Here is a 20,438-nt window from a genome sequence, read left to right on the forward strand (position 1 = left end):
GCTGACAGATGAGTGCCGAAATGCTAGCCCAGTGTAGACTAGTAGTGTTGAACTGACGACTTCTTGCTGGCAGTTTTCCCGGCAACTACAAAGTTTGAAGGAAGTTGCTTACGTCTTAAACCGAGGCATATGTCGTTTATTTTTGCTATCATCTTCATTTTAATACCACAGCATTTCTCAGATTATGAATCCTTATTAAGGTCACTCTTGTAAGACCTCTCCTCAAGGAGGCAAGCGGAGGACAGAAAAACCGAGACCGGGAAGATTTTGAACACCCACGAGTTAAGCCATACGCCTACAAAACGATTAGCTGCTATATCTACATATCCCTACTATATCTATATTTCTCTAGTAACTGCTACTATATCTACGTTTTTCTAGTAACTACTACTATATTTATATAGTAAAGTTCGGGTGCTGGCTGAATAGGCGTTGTACGAGTTGGTTAGGTGCTCATATTACTGAATGTACATACATATTCATTTTGCAGTCTCGCTTTTTCTGACCTTCACTTGGGAGGACTCCCATCGAGCTGCTTACGAGGGAAAGCTTGTTAATTGATTGACTCACTATAGGCAAACTACCTAGGTACTCTTATAAACAATGTATTTTCGCTAATTAGATGCTAGGCGTTGCGCTTAATCATGTTATAAAGCCAGAGAGAGCAAAATATAATCGTAATTGTAATAGGAGTCGTAAAGGAACCAATTCTGGACAAAAGACCAATCACTGTTCTGGTTGATCGGATCGTGACACCAATGACATAAGAATGAGTAAATGGCTAGGCCCTCGCGGTCCAAGATAAGTATTTGGTGATAAGGTAACTAAGGATATGGATTATTGAAATAAGAAGCCTAATCTTGCGAAACTCGTAAAACAATGTCGTTTGCTCTAAACCAAAAGGAAAGTTGGCCTCTCATTTCATAATGCTTCCACGATAACTTTTTATCTCGAAGATGGAGGTCGTTTTCCAAATCAAAACTAACATACACGCTTTTGTGCCTTTTCCAACTATATTTCGTAGTGGCGTATGAGAATTTTAATGGCCGATTATACTTTTGAACTGAATCCAAACCCAGGCGGCATTGTCCCAGGGCTCTCTTCAAACCATTGCTATACTCGATCATTATGCCTTTGCATAGCTTAGTTGAATCATCAGTAAAGACAAAAACTGTTAGAACATTTTCTAACGACGCTGAAGAAAAGCAGGCACAAGCGAGGGGCGTCTTTTCTGTTGTGATAGAGTCATGACTTATGATCTCAGGCTTGGTGTTAAGCCCAATATATGAAATAGGATTTCCGCTTATAATGTTATGTATAAGCAATGGATGTTGTTTCTCCATTGTATATAGTGCTTCATCGGGCTGGAAGCTTTGATTATTACTTGGTAGAGTACCGATTATGGGTTGACCAGATTTCATCATCAACTAAATATTATTAGATCCAATTTGAACCAGAAAATAGTGTTTGAACACCTACCGTAATAGTACATGCCGACTCTATCTTAATATACCGCTTAACAGAGATTGCGTTAATCTTGTCTTCTGCCGTTAACGGTATATAGGTCCAAATTAGGTTCCCTTCGTAAAAAGCGTTCAAATTGCGATAAGTCTCGAGAGCAGGTAAGCCATTTTTGCGGTGTCCATGTATATACACTATCTCTCTCATGTTTGTAAAGAAAGAAAGCCCAGTGCAATGCCTTGGATCTAAATTGATAGCGACGAAACGTCGAGATGAAGGAGATATAGGTAATTGTACCTCGCGCTGAATACTCTGAAGACCAAGAAAGTTTTCTATGGGCATCGGCACGCTCCAGATGCTGATCTCTGGTGGCGCAGGAATATGTAAGCGACTCATGCCAAGCTGAGAATGTCAGCGGATCTCAATTTCAACGTTGCTCAAAAACCAACGGAATATGTATAGTATTTAGAAATACATACCAGAAATTCCACCATGATTGTTTTTATTGTCTCTGCGTGTTCTATCAGGAATACGTCAGAATACTTGAAGATACGGAATGCGTTATTTGCCGAATCTTCAGATATTCGTTCTATCGATTTGATGCCTCGAGAATCCATTATTAAACGGACATAAGGGTCAGCAGTTTGTCCGCTTTCCACAAATTTGGGAACGCTGCCGCGAGACCAACACAGCACGTTGGAAAGCGAGCAGGTGACCACTTCGTGTAACTCTGCCGAATCCATTTCCTCTATAAGCTGAAGTGTGGAACAAGATCTCCAGAAAAAGCTGGATGGAAAATAGCTCTGAATCATGGTGGTGATTTCGGGTGGAAAGCTCTTTTGAAACCCACATATTTTGCTTATTAGGTGTGGAGGAAGGTCTGCAAGAGCACTATAACTAGGCATCTCAAGAGGTTGCATCTCTCTCCAAGCATATCTCCAGGCTGCTGCAAGCCAAATGCGATTAAAACCTCCTTTGGAAAGGCCGTCCTTAAGGTCTCGTTTACAAATCCCAAACTCTCGACGGCAAAGATCTAAACAATCCATATGGATTGTGACGCTTTCATCCGGACGAAACCAACGAGGAAAATCTGGCTCATCGCAGTGTACATACTTGTAACTTTCTGTGACCGAAAATCGGTTGCGTTGAAACTTGCCGGCGTCATATACGTAGACTTTCTCGCAAAATGGCACTGTAAGTGTTAGTTATGACGTCTTTTTGAGAGTTGAAAAATCTCCTTACGTGCGCAAATACGATCATCAGGTAGAAAAAGCTGTCCGCAGACACCACACTGTGGGTGGATGCATATATGTACGTGACCATCCACGATGTTGTTGGGAGGAGGCCCTGCCATGTTTTGAGGATGTTGAGGGTATTCGTAGATTCTCACAATAGGATATGGGAAATAGTAGAAAGTCGGTATGCTGGAAAACAGTAGGTATTGAACAAGTAGGGTACTGACCCAGAATTTAAATAAACTACTAGAGCCTCGTGGACCCGAAGATGATGAAAGGACGCATGTTCAAAGGATGTCGTGGCCCCACCTCGATCAACAAAGAATTAATCTACTGTGGCAAGCGAAGGTCAGAAACAGCGAGGCCGCAAAATGAATACGTACATACATTCAGTAATATAAGCACTTAATTAACTCAACCAAGAGTGCTTTTGTAGGGGAACGCTGATACAGCGAACACCCGAATTTTAGATAGGGTTTATATAGAGTAGCAGTTACTAGAGAAATATAAATATAGTAGTAGTTACTAGAGAAATGCAGATATAGTAGGATTTAGGAGAGAAATATACGTATAGTAGTAGTTACTAGAGAAATGTAAATAGCAGTAGTTATTAGGGAAATGTAGATATAGTAGCTACTCTTTTTGTAGGCGTATGATTTCACTCGAGGGTGTTCGAAATCTTCCCAATCCCGGTTTTTCTGTCCTCCACTTACGTGGCAATCACATGGCATGTCGAGCCAGACGCCCAGGACAGCTTGGGATGCCGCCATGTACATGCCTACTTCATGTTATTGGTCTTACTCACTTGTTGCCTGGAGATGCGAGCGGTACAATTTCTTTGTGATATGATCAAGTTCGAATTAGCTTTCTAGAGCTGTCATTATTGGCCAACTCTTTTGTCCTGCTGACTCTACGGAATGCTGGATCGCCCCTTATCCCCATGTTTCAACAAAGAACTCTTTCGTGGTAAGCTTGGCTTTGTAGTACGGTGCTCTCTCAACCCAATCTCAGATTCTTTGTCGTTTTGAACTTTCTCATGGCTCTCTGCTACACTACGCTCTGGCAAGCTCAGTTACTATTGGCACTGTTCGCCAACTCCAGGCGGAGAATTCAGTCTCTGGAGGTCTTCCTGAAGTATGTCAACTGCCAACTTGGATTTTTCACGATTTCAGATGCGAGGGGCCCATGAGCCATGGCATTTCTTGCTGTGTAGGCAGAGATCAAGGCCGTGATTTGAGCGGCACTTATATTGGTCAGTCTCCCAGGTGTTTCTATTAGGTGGACAAGAGGTGTTTGCGATATCAGGAATGGCCCTGCCCTCTGCCGTAATCTTGCGATCCTATTCACAAGCAAGACATTCATGGATCGCCGTCCATATGGCACTTTTAAAAAAAGCGAGCGCCTCCTTGTCCACCGTTGCATTGGACTTGTCGCCACCAAAATTTCCCTTGACAGCCAATTATATATTGAGATGCGTATGAGGGGAAATGTGTTAATTTGGTTGACTCGATATGCGTATACGGCATATTGATCGGTTCATTAATTATGTGTCATAGAATCATGACCAACGCCTGTGGTGTTTTCTCTCAAGCTCATCACTCACTATCGACACTTGCCTTGCCCAGGTACATCTTCAATAGACACAGCACTTTTACAGCCTATTCGCTTCCCAATATGCTAATGCATCCGCACTGGCTCGTCGCATAATAAGCTATCGTAAATATCAGTAGCTGTCTTTAAGTTTACGCCGATGCATAAAGTGTGAGGATTGTCTTATGACTGTTGCTATTTGCAAAGGGCAGTCCAATCCCGTCCGAGAAGCCATTGTCAAGTTGGTTATCTCCAGGGTCGAGCCAATGGCAGCACGAAGTAAGCTCTCATGATGAAACAACCAAAAAAGTGGCGCTGTTGGGAATAAACAGAAACAGTCCCGCTAGACCGTCAGTGTCAGTCTGTCACGGAGAAGCTCCATTATATCCGTGATTATGAGTTACCTCGATATTTCTCTTGCAATAATCGTGTTCATACTCCATCTTCATTAACTACCATGCTTGATACCTTGTACAAGGCGTGGCTAGGGATACCGGAAATATCAACATCATACCGCGAATGACTAAAACCAGCTCCTGTAGACACGATGTAACCTGCCACTTGAATCGTATGGCGAGCTAGCTTGATGAAAGCCCTGTTCGGAAGTGTCAGCTCTTCTTCCACCAATTCCATGCGAACTTGAGTCGTTGCGGCAGCCCGCGTGGAGGCAATTGGGTAACAAAACACTGCCAGCAACATACTCGTATTCGTCCGGGCGATCGCCCACTAACACTAACACGAGCTTCCCTATCCGTCCCAATGCTACCCGTCGTATCTCTCCAGACGGCCGTTCTTCGGTCGCAGCACAAGGGGGCTCTTTAAGGTTCTGGAAGGTCTTTCTGATTGTGACGCTGAAACGGACAAACGGTGCCGGCAGTGGAGAGAGTCCCTTGCCATTCTGAGCATTTGCAGGTTTCATGGCGGCTTTGGATCGGCCACGATGTTTCCGAACGTGGCAGGTCAGTCCATTAACGCCTGTCACCGCCTTCCGACGATTCCAGCAAGATCTGCAGAGGTTGCAATGGAAGTATCGCGAGAGCCTCGTTTGGCTCCGGACCAGCGAGAGCCGGATGGATGTAAATAAATAGGGAGCTGGAGATGGCCATAGTTCAGGTAGTTGTAGACTGGCACAGTTCAATCCATCCCTCATCTTGCAATTAACTAAATTCACCATGACTTCGTCATCTCGCTTCATCCAGGTGGCTCTGGCCGTCACCATTGCCAGACTGGCATCGGCCCAGACAAACCCAAACGCACAAGGCGCTTGCGCAACAACAACAGGCGGTTCAAATGCATGCGGTCCCAACGGTTCCGAAGCTTGGCTTAACTCTGGCCTTAATGGCAATGGTTGGAATCCCCCCTTCTTGGACATCAACAGCCTGTCACACATCAGCCTGTCAGACTATTACAACGGCGTCGGTGCACCTTGCCGGCAGTATGATCAGTACTTTCAGTCATCCGGCCAGAAGTACAACATCGATCCCGCCATCCTGGCCTTCATCGCCATGCAGGAGTCTTCTTGCAATGCTGATGCGGGCGGCCCAACTCCTGGTCTGATGCAGTGCGATCCTTCAAACTGCCAAAACGGCCAGAGCAGCTGCCAGTATCCCATCCAGGACAATGTTGATTGCGGTGCCTGGGTTCTTCAGTCTGCTCTTGACAACACTGGCGGCAATGCTGTCCACGCCCTGGGCTCATACAATGGATGGTTCACGGCTAGTGATGGCACTGGACTCAACGGTGGTAGGGGAATCACGCAGGACTACCCCTGCTCTCAGGAAGGAAGGGATCACGGAGATCCCCAGAATCTTAACTATCTCCACGAGACGCTCAATGGATGGTTCCAGGGCTATGACATGTACGGTTCTGACGCAAATCTCGATGGTTCTTATAGCTGCTCGGGAAGCTGCAGCGACGGTGGTCTATGCTAGATGATGATATTTAAATATTTAATGCATAAAGAACTTAATGCTGACCTGAACCTACTGGATCGCTGGCAGTAGAATATTAGACTGTGAATGTATCCGACTTAATTATACCGTACAGATTTTCAAGTCATGGCAATACTTCATCACACTCAATTTATTATCAATCTCATATCACTAGGAGATTGAAGAATGCAGTTTCGTCATCGTCGTCAAGGTTATGTATAACGCTCTTTAACTCATAGCCAATTTCGTATCCCGGCTGCATGTTTTTCCTGTATCAGGGTAACACTGCAGCGCTAAACACAGCCGCCTCAGAGAGACGCTGCATTTCGCAAGGGTGTTCTAGGAAGAAGCCGCATTTTACGCAGATGTTTTGGTTCTTGCCATAATCTACACACGTGTGATTGGGCTTAATCGCGATTCATTAATCTCATCAAGAATAAACTCGCAAAAGCGCCCTCATCTGTCAACACCAACGTCACTTATACTCCCTCTTAACTCCAAAGATGTCAAGCTCTCAATGGTACTCAGTTTATAAACTCAAATTCACACTTGCTGTTCAAGATCCTGATATGCCTCAACCTCGATACCATACTGTTGTATTTGTAGAGACAGACGTTGATGGCAGCGGTACGAAGTTTCATGTCATTGGTGACATTACCAGTGGTATGAGCTATGAATCAACAACCTTCCACATTGAACAGAATTCCCAGCCCCTACATTCGAAGGAACTACTCGGATACACCAAGACTGTCAACTTTAAACAGGAATGGGATTCTATTCTAAAAGATCTTTCGCCACCGCCAAAGCAGAAAGCTTTTAATATCGAAACTATGAAGACAGAACCAGTGAAGGAGTGGGACCCGTTGACATTTTATAACCCTGGGGAGCATCGAAAGCCTCTCATTAAGTGCACGGAATGGACAGAGAAGCAAGCAATTCCCGCACTTCTTAAGGCTGGCCTTATTAAAGAGACTCCAATCATTAGCTAGGCAACTAGAATGTAAGAGATACAATAGTCACATTTTGCTGTCGATAAGGTATTGCAAACAAAACAAGAAACCAGTTCTGCGTTAGAGCATGCATTCATCTTCAGTGCGGCGCTTGTGGACAGCTTCTTCTACCCGGTGATCGTATTTGCGCACGTAACAAAACAATGGATACCTATCATGTATTTAGCAATCCGAAAGTTATTGTCACTAACACGCACAACGCTGTCGAATGTTGAAAAACTATAGACACCAACGCGACCTTGGAAACGGTAGTTCAAAGAAGGATTTAGGCGCTTATGGCTCACAGCAACATAGAGATATGCTTGGAGATCTATGGCACCGCACCTCTTTTTTGAAGCGCAAGTACAACAGCAATTTAGCAGTATGATCTTCATTTCAAGAGCGTGTACCTGAAGCTTTGTTAGTGTCCGAGAGTCGTCAGAGACTTATTACGTATTACTTGTATTGATCAGTTTTCTGCACTAGAACCGCCATGTAGTACACGTAATTCCTCCGTATAAACACTTCGGCTAACTTTTTTCTTTTCTTTTCTTAAAACACTAAGATTACAGTTTTCTAAAGCTATTACTCTCTTCAAGGGCGGTGCGCATGGCTTTACCAGATCTAATATGCAGACCTGCCACAGTAGTCTTACCGCGACTCGCCAAAGTGCGTCTTCATCCAACAGGACACAGTCAATGTCAAAGATAAGGAGGATCCAGCCTCCATACAGTGAATGCATTCTCTCAACTATATTAAAACAGATCTAATATTAATCGCGTAATGATTTATAGGGCTATCTTACTTCCTCATCTACAATGCAGCAGAGGAGTATGAACAGCAAGCCAAAACTCATTGCGCCTTTCAATGTAGATTGTCCATAGAAGATGAGAGTCGCTAGCGCCCAGACAGTCAACCACCAATTTCTCGAGCTAGCACCGCCGCTTCATGATTGTGGGCATTAACCACGCGGATAGATTACACGTGGGCTCCGCGTTTCTTCCAGATTAACCAAAATGCAAAATGACACATCTATGGGCCTTGATCCGGGTCACTGCTTACATTTTCTATATGGTACTTTTTGCGTGCTATATTTATAGGAGTTATATTTATAGAAAGTGTGTTTATAGAAGCTTTGTTTAAAATTCGGGATAAGATAGTAAAGCTCTAGTATCTGAGTAGTTGAAATGCTTATATATATGCCCGAGCATCACTAGATAACAGCATCAGTTCGTTGCTGCTCTATCAGAAGACGCACAATAAAATAAAACTTCAAGTTAAAAAGCAAAATGGTAACGAAATAACCGACTACACAGAGCCAATTTACATCAACTAATTTTCCCGTATTAGATCTACAATAACAAAGTCTTTGCCGCTGTGGCTCTAATCTTAGCTGCTACCGTTTATGCAGCACCATCGAATATCAAGGAGCTCCAAGACCGAGCAAAATGGAGGTTCAATCCCAACATTTTCTTGTTCCCGGACGGAGCTTGTACGCAGAAGCCGATATATTCGAAACCTACGACTGGACAAGATCCACTCGTTTGCGTCAATTTCGACCAGAAGCTCTACGGCGCTCATGTGCTGACGGATTCTTACCACGGCTGTACCATATACTTTTTTGAGGGCAGAAACTGCCAGGGAAGTTCGGTTACTTGGACTAATAAGTGCAGTCTAACAGGAAATACTCAAGAATCACTCACTAAGAAATCATCAGTTCCTAAGGGTGACCTTTGGTCGGTAAGTAATAAAATACTGCATTCTATCTAATACCTCTTCTAACATTTCTTTAGGACACATGTTATCCCATTGCGAACAATAATCAAGGTGCATTCGTGCTTACCGAAGGAGTTCACAGCTTCTTTCTTGCCCTTGATTAAAAACTTTTCCTATCATTTGACTAGCCACACTGCGTCATAGCCTGATATTAATGGCCACCTGAGTATGCCTATGGTGTAGGCACTACAGGGACTGGCCGGAGGACAAATCATCAATGGGAATGACTCACTCGTTCGATCGTAAGATCCAGGGAGCCAGTGCCCCGAAAGGAAGCACATCACCATAGATACTCTAAAATAAGCTTATTAGCATATCTTATATAGCTAGCTATTGACGAATTATTCGTTGTCTAATAAAGTAGCTTCGTCAATGCCGCTGTACAACATGACCTGGAATTGAAGCATCCCACTCTACTCCGTGAGGTTATTTGCTATGAATCGGGTTAATTGCCTAATCTCCAGCTATGTGGAGCGCTCTAGTCAGCAACTTCGGTACGATTATCAAAGCACATCCTATACAGCTGCTATACGACGATATCCGAACGTGTTCGGATATGAATGCCTAGAATCGTGGGGCATTTTGACCATAATACTACATAATATTGATAGTTACTACGCTGGGAATGAGCTATCTCAATTATGAATACAACTAAGTAATAAAATAAAGATTTCCAGCCAGTATGGCTTAAGCTTTGTATATTGATAAAATTTATAAACCGATTTACATCGGAGCAGAACCTGATAGCCACACGATGAGGTTATTTGAATGGTCTGTGAACTACTTCCCTGTCAACCTAGAACAAGAGTATTTGAACCCGTAAGAATTAGCTATAAAAGCAAACACTTTTGATGTAGATAATCCTCAACAGTCATCTTGATACAAATCAACTCAAAGTCGCCATTCAAAAATTACCTTCCACTACTTTCAGCCAAAATTTGCTCTGGATCATGGCCCAAGTCCCTGAAACAACTATCGCAGGAGTCACGGTGATTGACACTCCAATCGTGCAAGCTGCTCAAAAGTATGCTCGCGCTCATCTTAATGATATGGGATTTAACCATGTAATGCGCTCATGGATACTGGGTGTTGTTGTTTACAAGAAGCTCCATGAGGCCGGTGCTATCTCGGAAATTGATCTCGAAGTACACGCTGTGAGCGCGATCCTCCATGACCTTGGCTGGGACATAACAGGCGAACTGGTTTCCCAGGACAAGAGGTTTGAAGTTGATGGTGCAGAAGCTGCTTGTAATTGGATCAAGAAAGAGCAGCAAAACGGAAAAGCAGAAAACTGGGACGATTTCAGAATTCGGCTAGTGTGGGACGCAATTGCGTTGCATACTACTCCCTCGATAGCGCTGCACAAGGAACAGGTCATTAAGGTCTGTGCTCTTGGAATCGCCGCAGATTTCCGGGGTCCGGCCTTGGATGAAAATGGTACGATCTCTGAGGAGGTATACAATGCCGTCAACAAGAGGTTTCCTCGCCTCGACTTAGGTGGCGGTCTTCGCGAAATTATCTGTGGCTTTTGCCGCTCGAAACCACAGACTACATATGGTGGGTATAGTCTGCGATGTCGTTGATCTGTTTCTATACTGACATTGTGTAGACAATTTTCAGATGGAATATGGCAAAAGGTTTGTCGAGGGCTATACGACGGAAGGGCGCCTCTTGTTTGACGCTGCTCAAGCAACTCCAAGTAAATAGAATTGCAGCGCAGCATTGGTGTTAGCACCAGGCCTGCAGTTGTTGACTGAAGTACATGGGCTTGGTTTTGAAGAATTTCTGCTATAAGCCAAATGTTAAATTATGACTGTTCACCAACTCAAGTTTGCTATCCAGCATCCCGTATCTCAAATTTAGAGCCAGTGATAATATTGGGTGTTAGAATAATGTAGTACTAAGTAGGGAATATTGATAGTAGTAGACACTCGAAGAATTGGGCATCTTCTACTTACCTACCTAGGCAAGTAAATAAGAAGCATTCCTCCACATCCGGTTCCGAATCCTTGAACTCCACATAATGACTGGGGTGCTGGGCAACCAGTCAGGGGATAAATAGTCACTCTCACTTGAAAGCTTTCCAAGAAGGATCAAAGTAAAGTCCAGAGCCGAAACAGTTCGGAATTGAACGCCCTCGGTCTGTATTACAAGCTCAGCTCCATTACTACCTAGATCTAGTGATGCAAATGTAGTAGAAGGGACAGATAGCATACACGACGCTTAATATTCGAATAATCAGTGCGACTTATAGCTCTATCTCATATTCTCTAACAATTTATTCATATTTTTGATTCGTTGTCTTTTTTCCTTGGTGGTGGTGGCGTTTTCTTGTTGAACCTGGCTCTTCGCCACTCATGTCGCCGCTGACTCCACGTCCCGAAACTAGTTGTCTTCCTTCCGATTGCCCTCGGAATAAATGCAACAAGACTTAGGAACCGTACATTGCTCGAATTTTATTATGTCAAGTACAAATAATCCATCTACGCCGTAGACGAGCCAAAGTCATTGCTTCTGTTTCCAAATGCAATAAAAATACACTAAGTCATCTCCTACTGATACATGTCAAAAGACAAAATTCCCTCTGGAGTTGCAAAAGGGTTTTCAATTTTGTATAACTTATCTAGTGCAGATCCATAATTTAGGACTATTAATCACATATATTCCAAGCTCAAACATTATATACGACGAGTACAATTTGGAATCCAATGTAGCGGGAGCTCGTATCTCAACATTATCCGAGCTCACTCGGATATTACCAACACTGTCTACTCTCTAGTAGTTCAAAGTGAACAGCTGCTATGCCTACATAAAAAAAAGGCGAAACAGCCAAGAATTCTCTATATAATCCTATACAGAGCCCTTTTGTCATACACTTTAAAGAAACTGCCCATAATGTCTACATCAGTCTCTAAAATTGTGAAAATCAACGAGGATGTCAATCTTCACTTCAGCCAGACGAATCCCGCAGGAGTTGATGTTATGAAGGTTCCGACTTTAATCTTTCTCCATTTCTGGGGCGGGTCGGCTGACACTTGGTCATCAGTTGTCCGCGCCTTGTCTCCTTTATTCCCAACTGTTGCGCTGAGCTTTCGTGGCTGGGGTGCTTCTTCGGGACCTGCCGAAGCTGGGGCTTATAGCATTAGTCATTTGGCCTCAGATGTTGAAGCCGTCATTCAGAGCCTTGGATTGACAAACGTCATCTTGGTTGGTCACTCCATGGGCGGCAAGGTTGCAGCTGCGATTGCTGGGCGGCGTCGTCTTCCACCAACCGTTTTGAAAGCCTTAATCATGGTCGCACCCGCCCCTCCAGGGCCCCTTTTTCTACCTTCAGACATGAAAGAACAACAGATTAGTGCCTATGACAGTACCTCAAATGCGGAAGCGGTTATTCGAACCGTCCTTACTGCGCCAGGAAGCCCAGCCCTGACAGATGCCGTGGTGAGGGATTTGGCCGGCGATATGGTCCGTGGTAATAAGTTTGCAAAGTCTGCGTGGCCTCATTATGGTTCCGCGGAAGATATTCGGCCCCTATTTCATCTTATTGAGGTTCCAGTTTTGGTAGTGGCCGGGAAGAGCGATGTTATTGAATCGCCTGAAAAGATGATTACTGAAGTTCAGGAGGACCTAAATAGCAGGCGAAATGGCCAGGCGAAGCTTGTCATTATTGAAGAATCCGGCCATTTGCTGCCTATTGAAAAGCCCGATGAGGTTGCGTCTGCGATCGAAGAGTTTGTCCAAGCCCTATAACTCGTAGTGCTGGGTGTCGCATTTTGATCGACCTAATACAATTTAGAAGTATACTTGCTCGTTTACACGATGAGGTATATTAATATTTTTCTTTACGATGAACAAGCTTTTCTTTGGTGTCTAGTAATGTTCTATATGTAATGTTAAATAATTTGCTGTAGGAGCAAAGGCCAAGTATGAATCAGTCCGTAGCATATACTTTTACTTCAATGTTCATCATAAGCTTGAATTGTAAAAGAAGTAATTGAAATGAAATGAAACGAAACGACTAATCTTGCCGTCGCTATTTGGTCAGTATACAGGTATCAGCAGAGTATAAACAAAAGACCACGTCATAAGACGACGCGTTTCGACAGCGTCAGCCTCATCACACTTCAATCCTCCTCGTGAAAAGAATTTCTGATGATGGTAGGGAATGATGGCCTATGAGGCTTAGGAGGTGGCGGTGACGCGGCTACAAGATGAAGTCCACCAATTACACGTATTGAGCACGGATAAAACGGTACGATTCTCGCTGGAGCCACATTCTAATGTGTAGCGTCGAGCTGGTTACCCAAAATGGATTTGCCTAAATAATGGGGGTGCTGCCGCCATCAACGCCATTCTCTCTTTATTCAACCGCTAACTTCTTAAATATTTCCATTGTTGGTCAACGTATTGACTTCTTCTTTTGGTAATCTCTTTGCAGTGGCAGTTGAGAACGCAGGTCATGGTTTATCGCGGCAAGCCGAGCGCTGCGTGTGAGCGCTGCCGGCAACGCCGATTAAGGGTAAGCGGAAATAGCATGTGCGTTTAAGTCAATAGGGACACTTAGTAATAGATCGTTTTTTTCTTGTCAATAATGAGGAAAAATGGTTAGGTCAAGGTTATGAAACTTTACCAGCTAACATCAAGATTCTTAGTGCGATCATAGAGAGCCTTCATGCACTCAATGTATGCGAGCCGAAGTCAACTGTTCTGGATACCGGAATTTGCTGGACTTGAACTTCCAGGATCAGAGCAACGATGTTATTCGCAATTATAAAGTTCCAGCGCGCAAGAAGCGCTCTGTGTCGACACGCATCGTGAAATCTCAGACATCAGTTTCAACTAGAGTGCCCGAGGATCCAACTGATTATGGACTGTTATGCAGCGACAAAGCGACTTTGATCATTCCAACGGCTGCTCTTGTGTACCCTGTGGAAGAAATTGCAAGGAGCTATCTCTATGTTAATTACATGACAGGAGGTCCCCGTTGCAGTTATATGTCATATCTATTACCTCTCATGGAGGACTCACAAAACTCGGCAGTCAACGCAGCAGTCAATGCCGTTGCGTTAGCGGCTCTATCAAATATCCGACTCTCTCCTAATACCATGTTGAAGGCACAGAAAGAGTATACTACGGCCTTGTCTAAGACCAATTCGGCCCTGAAAGATCCTGTCCTGTGCAAGACGGACGGTATCCTAGCAGCAGTGGTTATGCTTGGTATATTTGAAGTAAGCTAGTCCCAGAATGCCAACTCAGTATCTGCTAATCCTGAGCAAAAGGTCATGACATGTACTGACGGCTCATTTATCGACCGCTGGGTGCATCATATGGAGGGCGCAACAAGGTTGATAGAGATTCGTGGCCCAGAACAGCTTTCTCGGCAGGAAGGGCAAGATTTATTCACACAACTACGCGGTCAAGTGGTAAGATCTAATACGAGCCTCTATTACCTAGAAGATATGCTCACCAAAGTAAATTTAGAGCCTCTGTCGAATATACCAGGAGAGACACAGCTCACCAGTTTTCAATAAATTAACCGAAAAAATCCAACGAGATCAGAATCCTAATGATCAAATCCTGGATCAGCTCGCCACTATAGTTACTCGATTGACAGATTTCTGCGCGAATGTAACTAGAGGGCACATCCTTAACCCGACAGAAATCATCCGCACCGCTCTGAAACTCGATGCAGAGCTGGTATCACTGATGATCGGTGTGCCCCCTTCGTGGAGATACACTATAGTCAATATTCCAGTATTTGAGGGGAAGCCTATCACCAAAGCTGTCTGGGGTGACAGCTATCACATATATCAGAGCATTCCCGCAAGCAGCATGTGGAATAATTACCGTTCAATTCGTATCATCATTCAAGAGCTCATTATCGATACCCTCAAGGATCTAGAAGATTCCGAAAATGATGATATTGGTCTTTCACAACGCAGCAGCTTGGTAAGCCAAGCAAGCCAGACAGCGCTTCATTTGGTGGAAGACATATGTGCCAGCGTGCCTTACAGCTTAGACATAGGAATAGAAGACGACACGCGCCTGAAAGATTCTGCTCTAAAAACCACACACACATCTACTTGTCAGGGGATGGACATGGTGAGCACTCTGTCACCCTTTCAAGCTTCGGGAGCAGGCGGCCTCACCATCATGTGGCCTCTCTTGGTTGCTGCAAACTCAGGATTTGCATGCGATGATCTTCGCAAATGGATTGCGAACTGTTTGGATAAGATTGGCCATTCAATGGGTATTAATCAAGCGCTGGCCATGTCGAAATTAATACAAGATGGGGTACGGTCACGGGCATTCCTAACACCAGAGTATCGATCTCATCCTTACAAATTATAAAATAGTGTAACTAAATGCATTTCCAAGCTACTAGATGCTTTATGTTAGATGAACTATTCTTCATCATTTGATTCACGGTGTATTTGGGATTAAGAGATGATTCATATGTACATGTCCATATCCAGACTGACAAGGCAGACTGCTGAAGCGAGCTGGCGCACTGGTACCTTACCCGTTCTTACGCAATGCAGTAATCCTTTTGGGCTGCGCTCTCAGCTCGAAGTTGAAGCCTCGTCACGACGAAACATATACTACAATCGGAATAGCGCAACCGTGGGGATATGGCCCAGCCACTCCCTCTGTTCGACACTGGTGCTCCCCTGAATAAGATGACTAGTAAACTTGATAGCAATTACAATCTAAGCAGCCTCTGAATATGGCCATTAATAATTTTCTCTTTAGAAAGGAAAACGCAGAAACAGAAGAGACGTTTAGCGTCGAATTGCATCCTAGAATGGGTTATGGATACGGCTGACGCGTGTGGTTTGTATCGCTTCAGTTCAGCAGAAGTTGATACAGCAATCCTCTTTTGTATGCGGTGTTGAAGAACTTATATAGATGTCGCACCTACTGTTTTTTATTGTTGTTGAATCAATATACTCACCATCATCATCCAGCTCATTCCCATCTTACCTTCAGTATCTCATCAATCACTGAGCCATAGCACCGTGACCAAGCAGAAACAACCTGCAAATCAACGGCACAAACAGCAATCTTCGTCATGGGGCTTGGTTCACAAGACTACGTCTCCATCGTAGAACTTATTATCTACATACCAGCTCTCATTGCCGCCATCGTTGTTACCGCGCGCCATGGTTTTCACAGAGCCTCGGGATGGATCTATACAGTCGTCCTTTGTACGGTACGAATCGCTGGCGCAATCTGTCAGCTCCTCACGCATACCGACCACTCAGACGGTCTTCTTACGGCAACTCTTATCATCGACTCTATCGGAATTTCTCCTCTCTTGCTTGCTACCTTGGGAATACTCTCACGATTGTATGCACACACCCCAACGCGTTACTCCCCAGATTCTGCTTCTAATAACAACAATCTAGTATCGACTTCGTCAACGCCAAAGGAGTTCAGCTTTTCAGTGTAAAACAATTTCGCTTTGTTCAACTCCTCATTACCCTTGGCCTAATTCTCAGTATTGCCGGTGGCACTGGAGGATCGACTGACAGCAACGGCACCGTGACGGTTTCCGGCACAAGCAAAGCGGGCATCATTCTTTACATTGTCGGCTTCGCAGGAATCACCTACTTTTTCCTTCTTTCATCCAGCTACAGAAGCGGAGTGCCTCGTCAAGAACGCCGCAGCCCGATTGCCGTTGCCATCGCCTGGCCTTTCATCCTCGTCCGCCTCATCTACTCCGCGCTTGCGGTGTTCGTTAACAACGATACTTTCTCCGTCGTTGGCGGTAAAGTCAGCGTGCGTGCTGCCATGGCTGTCATTGAAGAGTTTCTTGTTGTCTTTGATTACCTGATTTTGGGGTTCATGCTGCACAAGCTGGAGCCTGAAGAGCAAGGCGAGCTAGCCAACAGGGCATGGAAGGATAGGAGGGGGAAAAGGAGGGGAAATAGTAGGGAGAACAGGAGAGGGAGCAGCAGGGAGAACGGGAGAGGAAACAGTAGGCGAAATAGCAGGGATAATAGTAGAGAAATCAGGAGGGAAAGCAGGGGACAGTAGCAGGGGACAGCCAATTTACGGCTCTCACTCTGTATACTCTTCATGCTCTTACATCACTCTTTACCTTTCATATGTAGACAACTGTTATAGACTCGGACAAGGGCGGCTTCATTTCTTTAACGAAGCCACCATCCGTATCTATAGACACTCAATAGATACCGGCATAAATATTGCAAGACTCTTACGATGCTCAAGCGAGAACAATATCACTTTATAATTAGAATAATATTTCTTTCACCTTAATGATTATCTAACTATTTCCGTACCTTCTCCCAGTTTCCGGATGTCCTAAATCCCGGTAGTGTCAATCCCAATTCTTAGCTCTCCATTTCTTGACCCCGGCCATAACATGCCGATTGCCATCCTAGCAATCACAAGTGGAAACATAAATGGAGCTGACAGAAAAATTCCATAGCCCATACCAGCAGCAGTGAGAGTGCTGCTAGTAACGAGAGTGTTGCCAGCAACAGCCAAAGCATCACCAGTGGCCCTGGCCGTCACCATGGCAATCCCCGTCCCAATCTCTCCCCAGGTCCACTCCCAGATCGACGTCTCCTTTGACACATCGCCAACTCTGTCATATTGTCTTACCAGTTGCTCCACTAGTGCCGCTCTTGCGGTTTGTCGGGTTTCGGGGCTGCTATCCTCATAATTGCATCCAAATTCGATATAGCCGTGGTCAGTGAACTCTTCCCATGTTGTGTTTTCAAGATCTGCGACTCTGTCTTCGTACTTCCGCCCCTTCTCATCTGGCACACAATCCCATTTAGTCGTAACAAAGATGAGAGTTGGTAGCTTCCCTTCCCGTTTCAAGTTTCGTAAAAACTCGAGACTCTCCGTTACTCCGCTGTATTTTCGACCAGTTTCGATGCTATGAGCATATAGGATGCCGCGGACTCCGCCAAAGTAGCGTGTAGCAAAACCAATGGCGCCTTGAATAGCGCTCTTAACTTGAGATACACTGTAACCCGCAGCACCAAAGCTAGGTGTATCAATAAAGACGAAAAGTTCGTTCTCGAGGGTGACGAAATGGCATAAGGCGTCCACGGGTCCTAGTGCAAATGCATTAGCTTGGGTATATCGCAACGAATCCATCAAATCTCACCATTTGTTGTGCGATAACCGATTTGGACTGCACTTTTTGAGATGAACCTGAGCAAATTGCTTTTTCCGGCCCCAGCATAACCTGTGATAAGAAAGACCTTGGCTCGACCACGTAGTTGACTGAGAATGTTTAGTAAAATGAATTAATTGTATGACCAGCATTTTATACTCACCCACTTCTTAGTCGGCGGATTATGGTGTCATGTTGAGCTTGCCTCTCTTCTTTGTTCGGTGCGCTCCCTCCAGCTTGTGAATTAGATTTATCAGCCATTTCGATCTGTTATGCCTCAAAGTGCTTTACAAAGTCTGAGTCAAACTTTACATAACAATCAATTAAAATTAAATATCAGATATGGTGCACAGAGAAAGTTGGGAGCCTTTGTGCCCGATGCATTACCCCTTTATTGTGCTTGAAGTCGACACGACCCACCACCACGACGACATGGGCTGGGCTTACATGCAGCAACCTAGCCTTGCGAAGCATTACTTATATACTCGGCATTTCGGACGGCTTCAACTTTACGTGAAATCTCTGCACGGCCTGAATGCTACATGAATTAACTGATGTTATCACCTCAGTGTCAACACCTTCCATTATTATTACTTTAACAAGAACCGCACATTGAAAAGTTGAGGAGCCTTGACTATGTGTATACGCGGACTCCCACCAAGCTAGGCACCTGGCTGTAAAAGCACAGATGATAAAGACAGTAAAGCTGGCGCATGCAGTTATGGTTTTGATAGTTAATGCCCTTGGTACATACTTGGGGCACTTGCTTCATACCAATCCCATAGCGTCAAGTTAAGCTCGCTGTCAAGGTCATGATATATGGCTGTCTAATGTTATACAGTCTAATAGCTCGACGACCATTTATCTTCTACCGTATCTGCTACATCTGGATACGTATTTTCAATATGTCTATCAGTTCATTGTGTTCATACACTTGATCGCCTATCAACAATTGTCTATGGAAGAATTTGCCCGCTCTTGGTAACAACACAAGTCAGGAATTCAACCATCACTACCGGATTACATCTTGACGGATCGCCTCTTATATTCTTAAATATAATATCACATTAATACAGGTATTTTGTGAATTGTGTGGCAATTGATTGAGCTTTTATTCAAGAGTATCATGTTCTATTCAAATAGCTCAAGGGGCACCAATGAACTTCCTCGTTTCCGGGTCTTTAAAGACTCTTTCAAAAACTGAATGGACTGGCTCCGGATGAATATCTGGGAAAAGAGCATTGTCAAATGGCTCCGGCAAAAGAGTCCCACCTCTTCCTTGGATCAACTGATGGCTAGCCTCTAGTTCCAATTCAACATCGTTGAGTCGTTTTGCTCGGGCTTCTTTCTCCACAGCTGTTTCCACGTCATGGTAAGTGACTGTATATTTGTGACCAGTAATTGCCTCCAGGTCATTGAAGATTTCATTCCAAGTGGGAGAGGAGCCATGGAAGCGATACGTGCGTCGATGACCGTTGTTGGCAGTCGAGAATGGGTGCTTGAGGGTTTTCATCGTGTACGCAACAGCATCTTTAGTCGGAAGCAACGACTGTCGTCCTTCAGGAGTTCCGTAGATATTGGCAACATAGTTTGTATTATCGATTCCAAAATGCTTGATTATACTCCATTCTGTGAGGCGTCCCAGTTGGATGTATGTCCAGCCAAGATCTGGAGTGTCCGTATCGTGGCCACGCTTCTCCAAGTGCTCTCTTGTGAAGACCTTGTCTCTATAATAACGTTGCGTCCAGTTTGATCCCACGCTGAGGTCCGCTCCCCACTCACTTGTATAAAAGTGGCGTACTCCAGCCGTGATGGCCGAATCGATGATGGTGGGCTGGAATTTGATGGCGTGATTTCCCAATGGCATCAAGACGCAGTCAAATCCAACGAATGGTTCTGTGTCTTTGTATTGCCCAGAGACTTGCTCCATCCCGCCATTGCGGAATGTGTCGAATAGTGCCCGTTTCTCTTCTGTTTCTGGCCTAGATGTATCGTTGAAGAAGGCAATGCGTTTGAATTCAGACTTTCGAGAAATCAATGACTGGCATAGAACCTTGCCGATGGAGCCCGTAGGACCAACAACCAGTATAGCATTGAGGGTCTGAGAAGCCATCGTAGTATTCGATATTAGAGACGTGGGATCCGATGCTTTGAGAGAAAAGGAATCAATGAAGGCTGAATAATAACTTGAGGGTGGGAATCAGCCTTTTAGAACATAGAGCTACCTTTATACTTGCAAAAGTCTTATTGTATTAGTATGCTTCGGACTTCTCCTTATTCTCCGGGCAAAACTTAGATTCAA

General features: G+C 44.4%; 10 protein-coding genes across 10 annotated transcripts; 7 read left to right on the forward strand and 3 right to left on the reverse strand.

Annotated features, from left to right (window-relative positions):
• Positions 1-854: 854 nt before the first annotated feature.
• On the reverse strand, positions 855-2,528 carry M431DRAFT_71299 (hypothetical protein; the record flags this gene model as incomplete). The annotated part of the gene is made up of 3 exons (XM_024921881.1): positions 855-1,427; positions 1,480-1,863; positions 1,941-2,528. Coding segments are annotated over 3 exons (1,545 nt in total), but the record flags the coding sequence as incomplete, so codon positions are not given.
• A 2,930-nt stretch (positions 2,529-5,458) lies between these two features.
• On the forward strand, positions 5,459-6,217 carry M431DRAFT_939 (glycoside hydrolase family 23 protein; the record flags this gene model as incomplete). The annotated part of the gene is made up of 1 exon (XM_024924527.1): positions 5,459-6,217. The coding sequence occupies one exon, from the start codon at positions 5,459-5,461 to the stop codon at positions 6,215-6,217; it is 759 nt and encodes a 252-aa protein (XP_024780658.1).
• A 645-nt stretch (positions 6,218-6,862) lies between these two features.
• M431DRAFT_503159 (hypothetical protein) lies at positions 6,863-7,285 on the forward strand. Its single transcript, XM_024918269.1, has one exon. The coding sequence runs from the start codon at positions 6,883-6,885 to the stop codon at positions 7,204-7,206; it is 324 nt and encodes a 107-aa protein (XP_024780659.1). The 5' UTR covers positions 6,863-6,882; the 3' UTR covers positions 7,207-7,285.
• Positions 7,286-8,229: 944 nt separating this feature from the next.
• On the forward strand, positions 8,230-9,086 carry M431DRAFT_941 (hypothetical protein; the record flags this gene model as incomplete). Its single annotated transcript, XM_024924550.1, has 3 exons — positions 8,230-8,280; positions 8,557-8,946; positions 9,000-9,086. The coding sequence occupies 3 exons, from the start codon at positions 8,230-8,232 to the stop codon at positions 9,084-9,086; spliced, it is 528 nt and encodes a 175-aa protein (XP_024780660.1).
• Positions 9,087-9,932: 846 nt separating this feature from the next.
• On the forward strand, positions 9,933-10,804 carry M431DRAFT_104991 (hypothetical protein; the record flags this gene model as incomplete). The annotated part of the gene is made up of 2 exons (XM_024911561.1): positions 9,933-10,557; positions 10,592-10,804. The coding sequence occupies 2 exons, from the start codon at positions 9,933-9,935 to the stop codon at positions 10,687-10,689; spliced, it is 723 nt and encodes a 240-aa protein (XP_024780661.1). The 3' UTR covers positions 10,690-10,804.
• Positions 10,805-11,877: 1,073 nt separating this feature from the next.
• M431DRAFT_71394 (hypothetical protein) lies at positions 11,878-12,732 on the forward strand (the record flags this gene model as incomplete). The annotated part of the gene is made up of 1 exon (XM_024921892.1): positions 11,878-12,732. One exon carries the CDS (start codon positions 11,878-11,880, stop codon positions 12,730-12,732), a length of 855 nt encoding a protein of 284 aa, XP_024780662.1.
• A 709-nt stretch (positions 12,733-13,441) lies between these two features.
• Positions 13,442-15,333, forward strand: M431DRAFT_104992 (hypothetical protein; the record flags this gene model as incomplete). The annotated part of the gene is made up of 4 exons (XM_024911562.1): positions 13,442-13,501; positions 13,635-14,210; positions 14,262-14,405; positions 14,464-15,333. 4 exons carry the CDS (start codon positions 13,442-13,444, stop codon positions 15,331-15,333), a joined length of 1,650 nt encoding a protein of 549 aa, XP_024780663.1.
• Positions 15,334-16,054: 721 nt separating this feature from the next.
• M431DRAFT_489774 (hypothetical protein) lies at positions 16,055-17,177 on the forward strand (the record flags this gene model as incomplete). The annotated part of the gene is made up of 3 exons (XM_024916722.1): positions 16,055-16,332; positions 16,392-16,915; positions 17,113-17,177. 3 exons carry the CDS (start codon positions 16,055-16,057, stop codon positions 17,175-17,177), a joined length of 867 nt encoding a protein of 288 aa, XP_024780664.1.
• Positions 17,178-17,310: 133 nt separating this feature from the next.
• M431DRAFT_945 (hypothetical protein) lies at positions 17,311-18,397 on the reverse strand (the record flags this gene model as incomplete). Its single annotated transcript, XM_024924596.1, has 3 exons — positions 17,311-18,074; positions 18,128-18,246; positions 18,300-18,397. 3 exons carry the CDS (start codon positions 18,395-18,397, stop codon positions 17,311-17,313), a joined length of 981 nt encoding a protein of 326 aa, XP_024780665.1.
• Positions 18,398-19,229: 832 nt separating this feature from the next.
• Positions 19,230-20,404, reverse strand: M431DRAFT_201353 (hypothetical protein). The gene is made up of 2 exons (XM_024913328.1): positions 20,362-20,404; positions 19,230-20,284 (listed from the first exon to the last, which is right to left on the reverse strand). Exon 2 carries the CDS (start codon positions 20,247-20,249, stop codon positions 19,281-19,283), a length of 969 nt encoding a protein of 322 aa, XP_024780666.1. The 5' UTR covers positions 20,250-20,284; positions 20,362-20,404; the 3' UTR covers positions 19,230-19,280.
• Positions 20,405-20,438: the final 34 nt, after the last annotated feature.

The sequence above is a fragment of the Trichoderma harzianum genome (genome assembly GCF_003025095.1).
Source record: "Trichoderma harzianum CBS 226.95 unplaced genomic scaffold M431scaffold_1, whole genome shotgun sequence".
NCBI classification, from domain to species: Eukaryota; Fungi; Ascomycota; class Sordariomycetes; order Hypocreales; family Hypocreaceae; genus Trichoderma; species Trichoderma harzianum.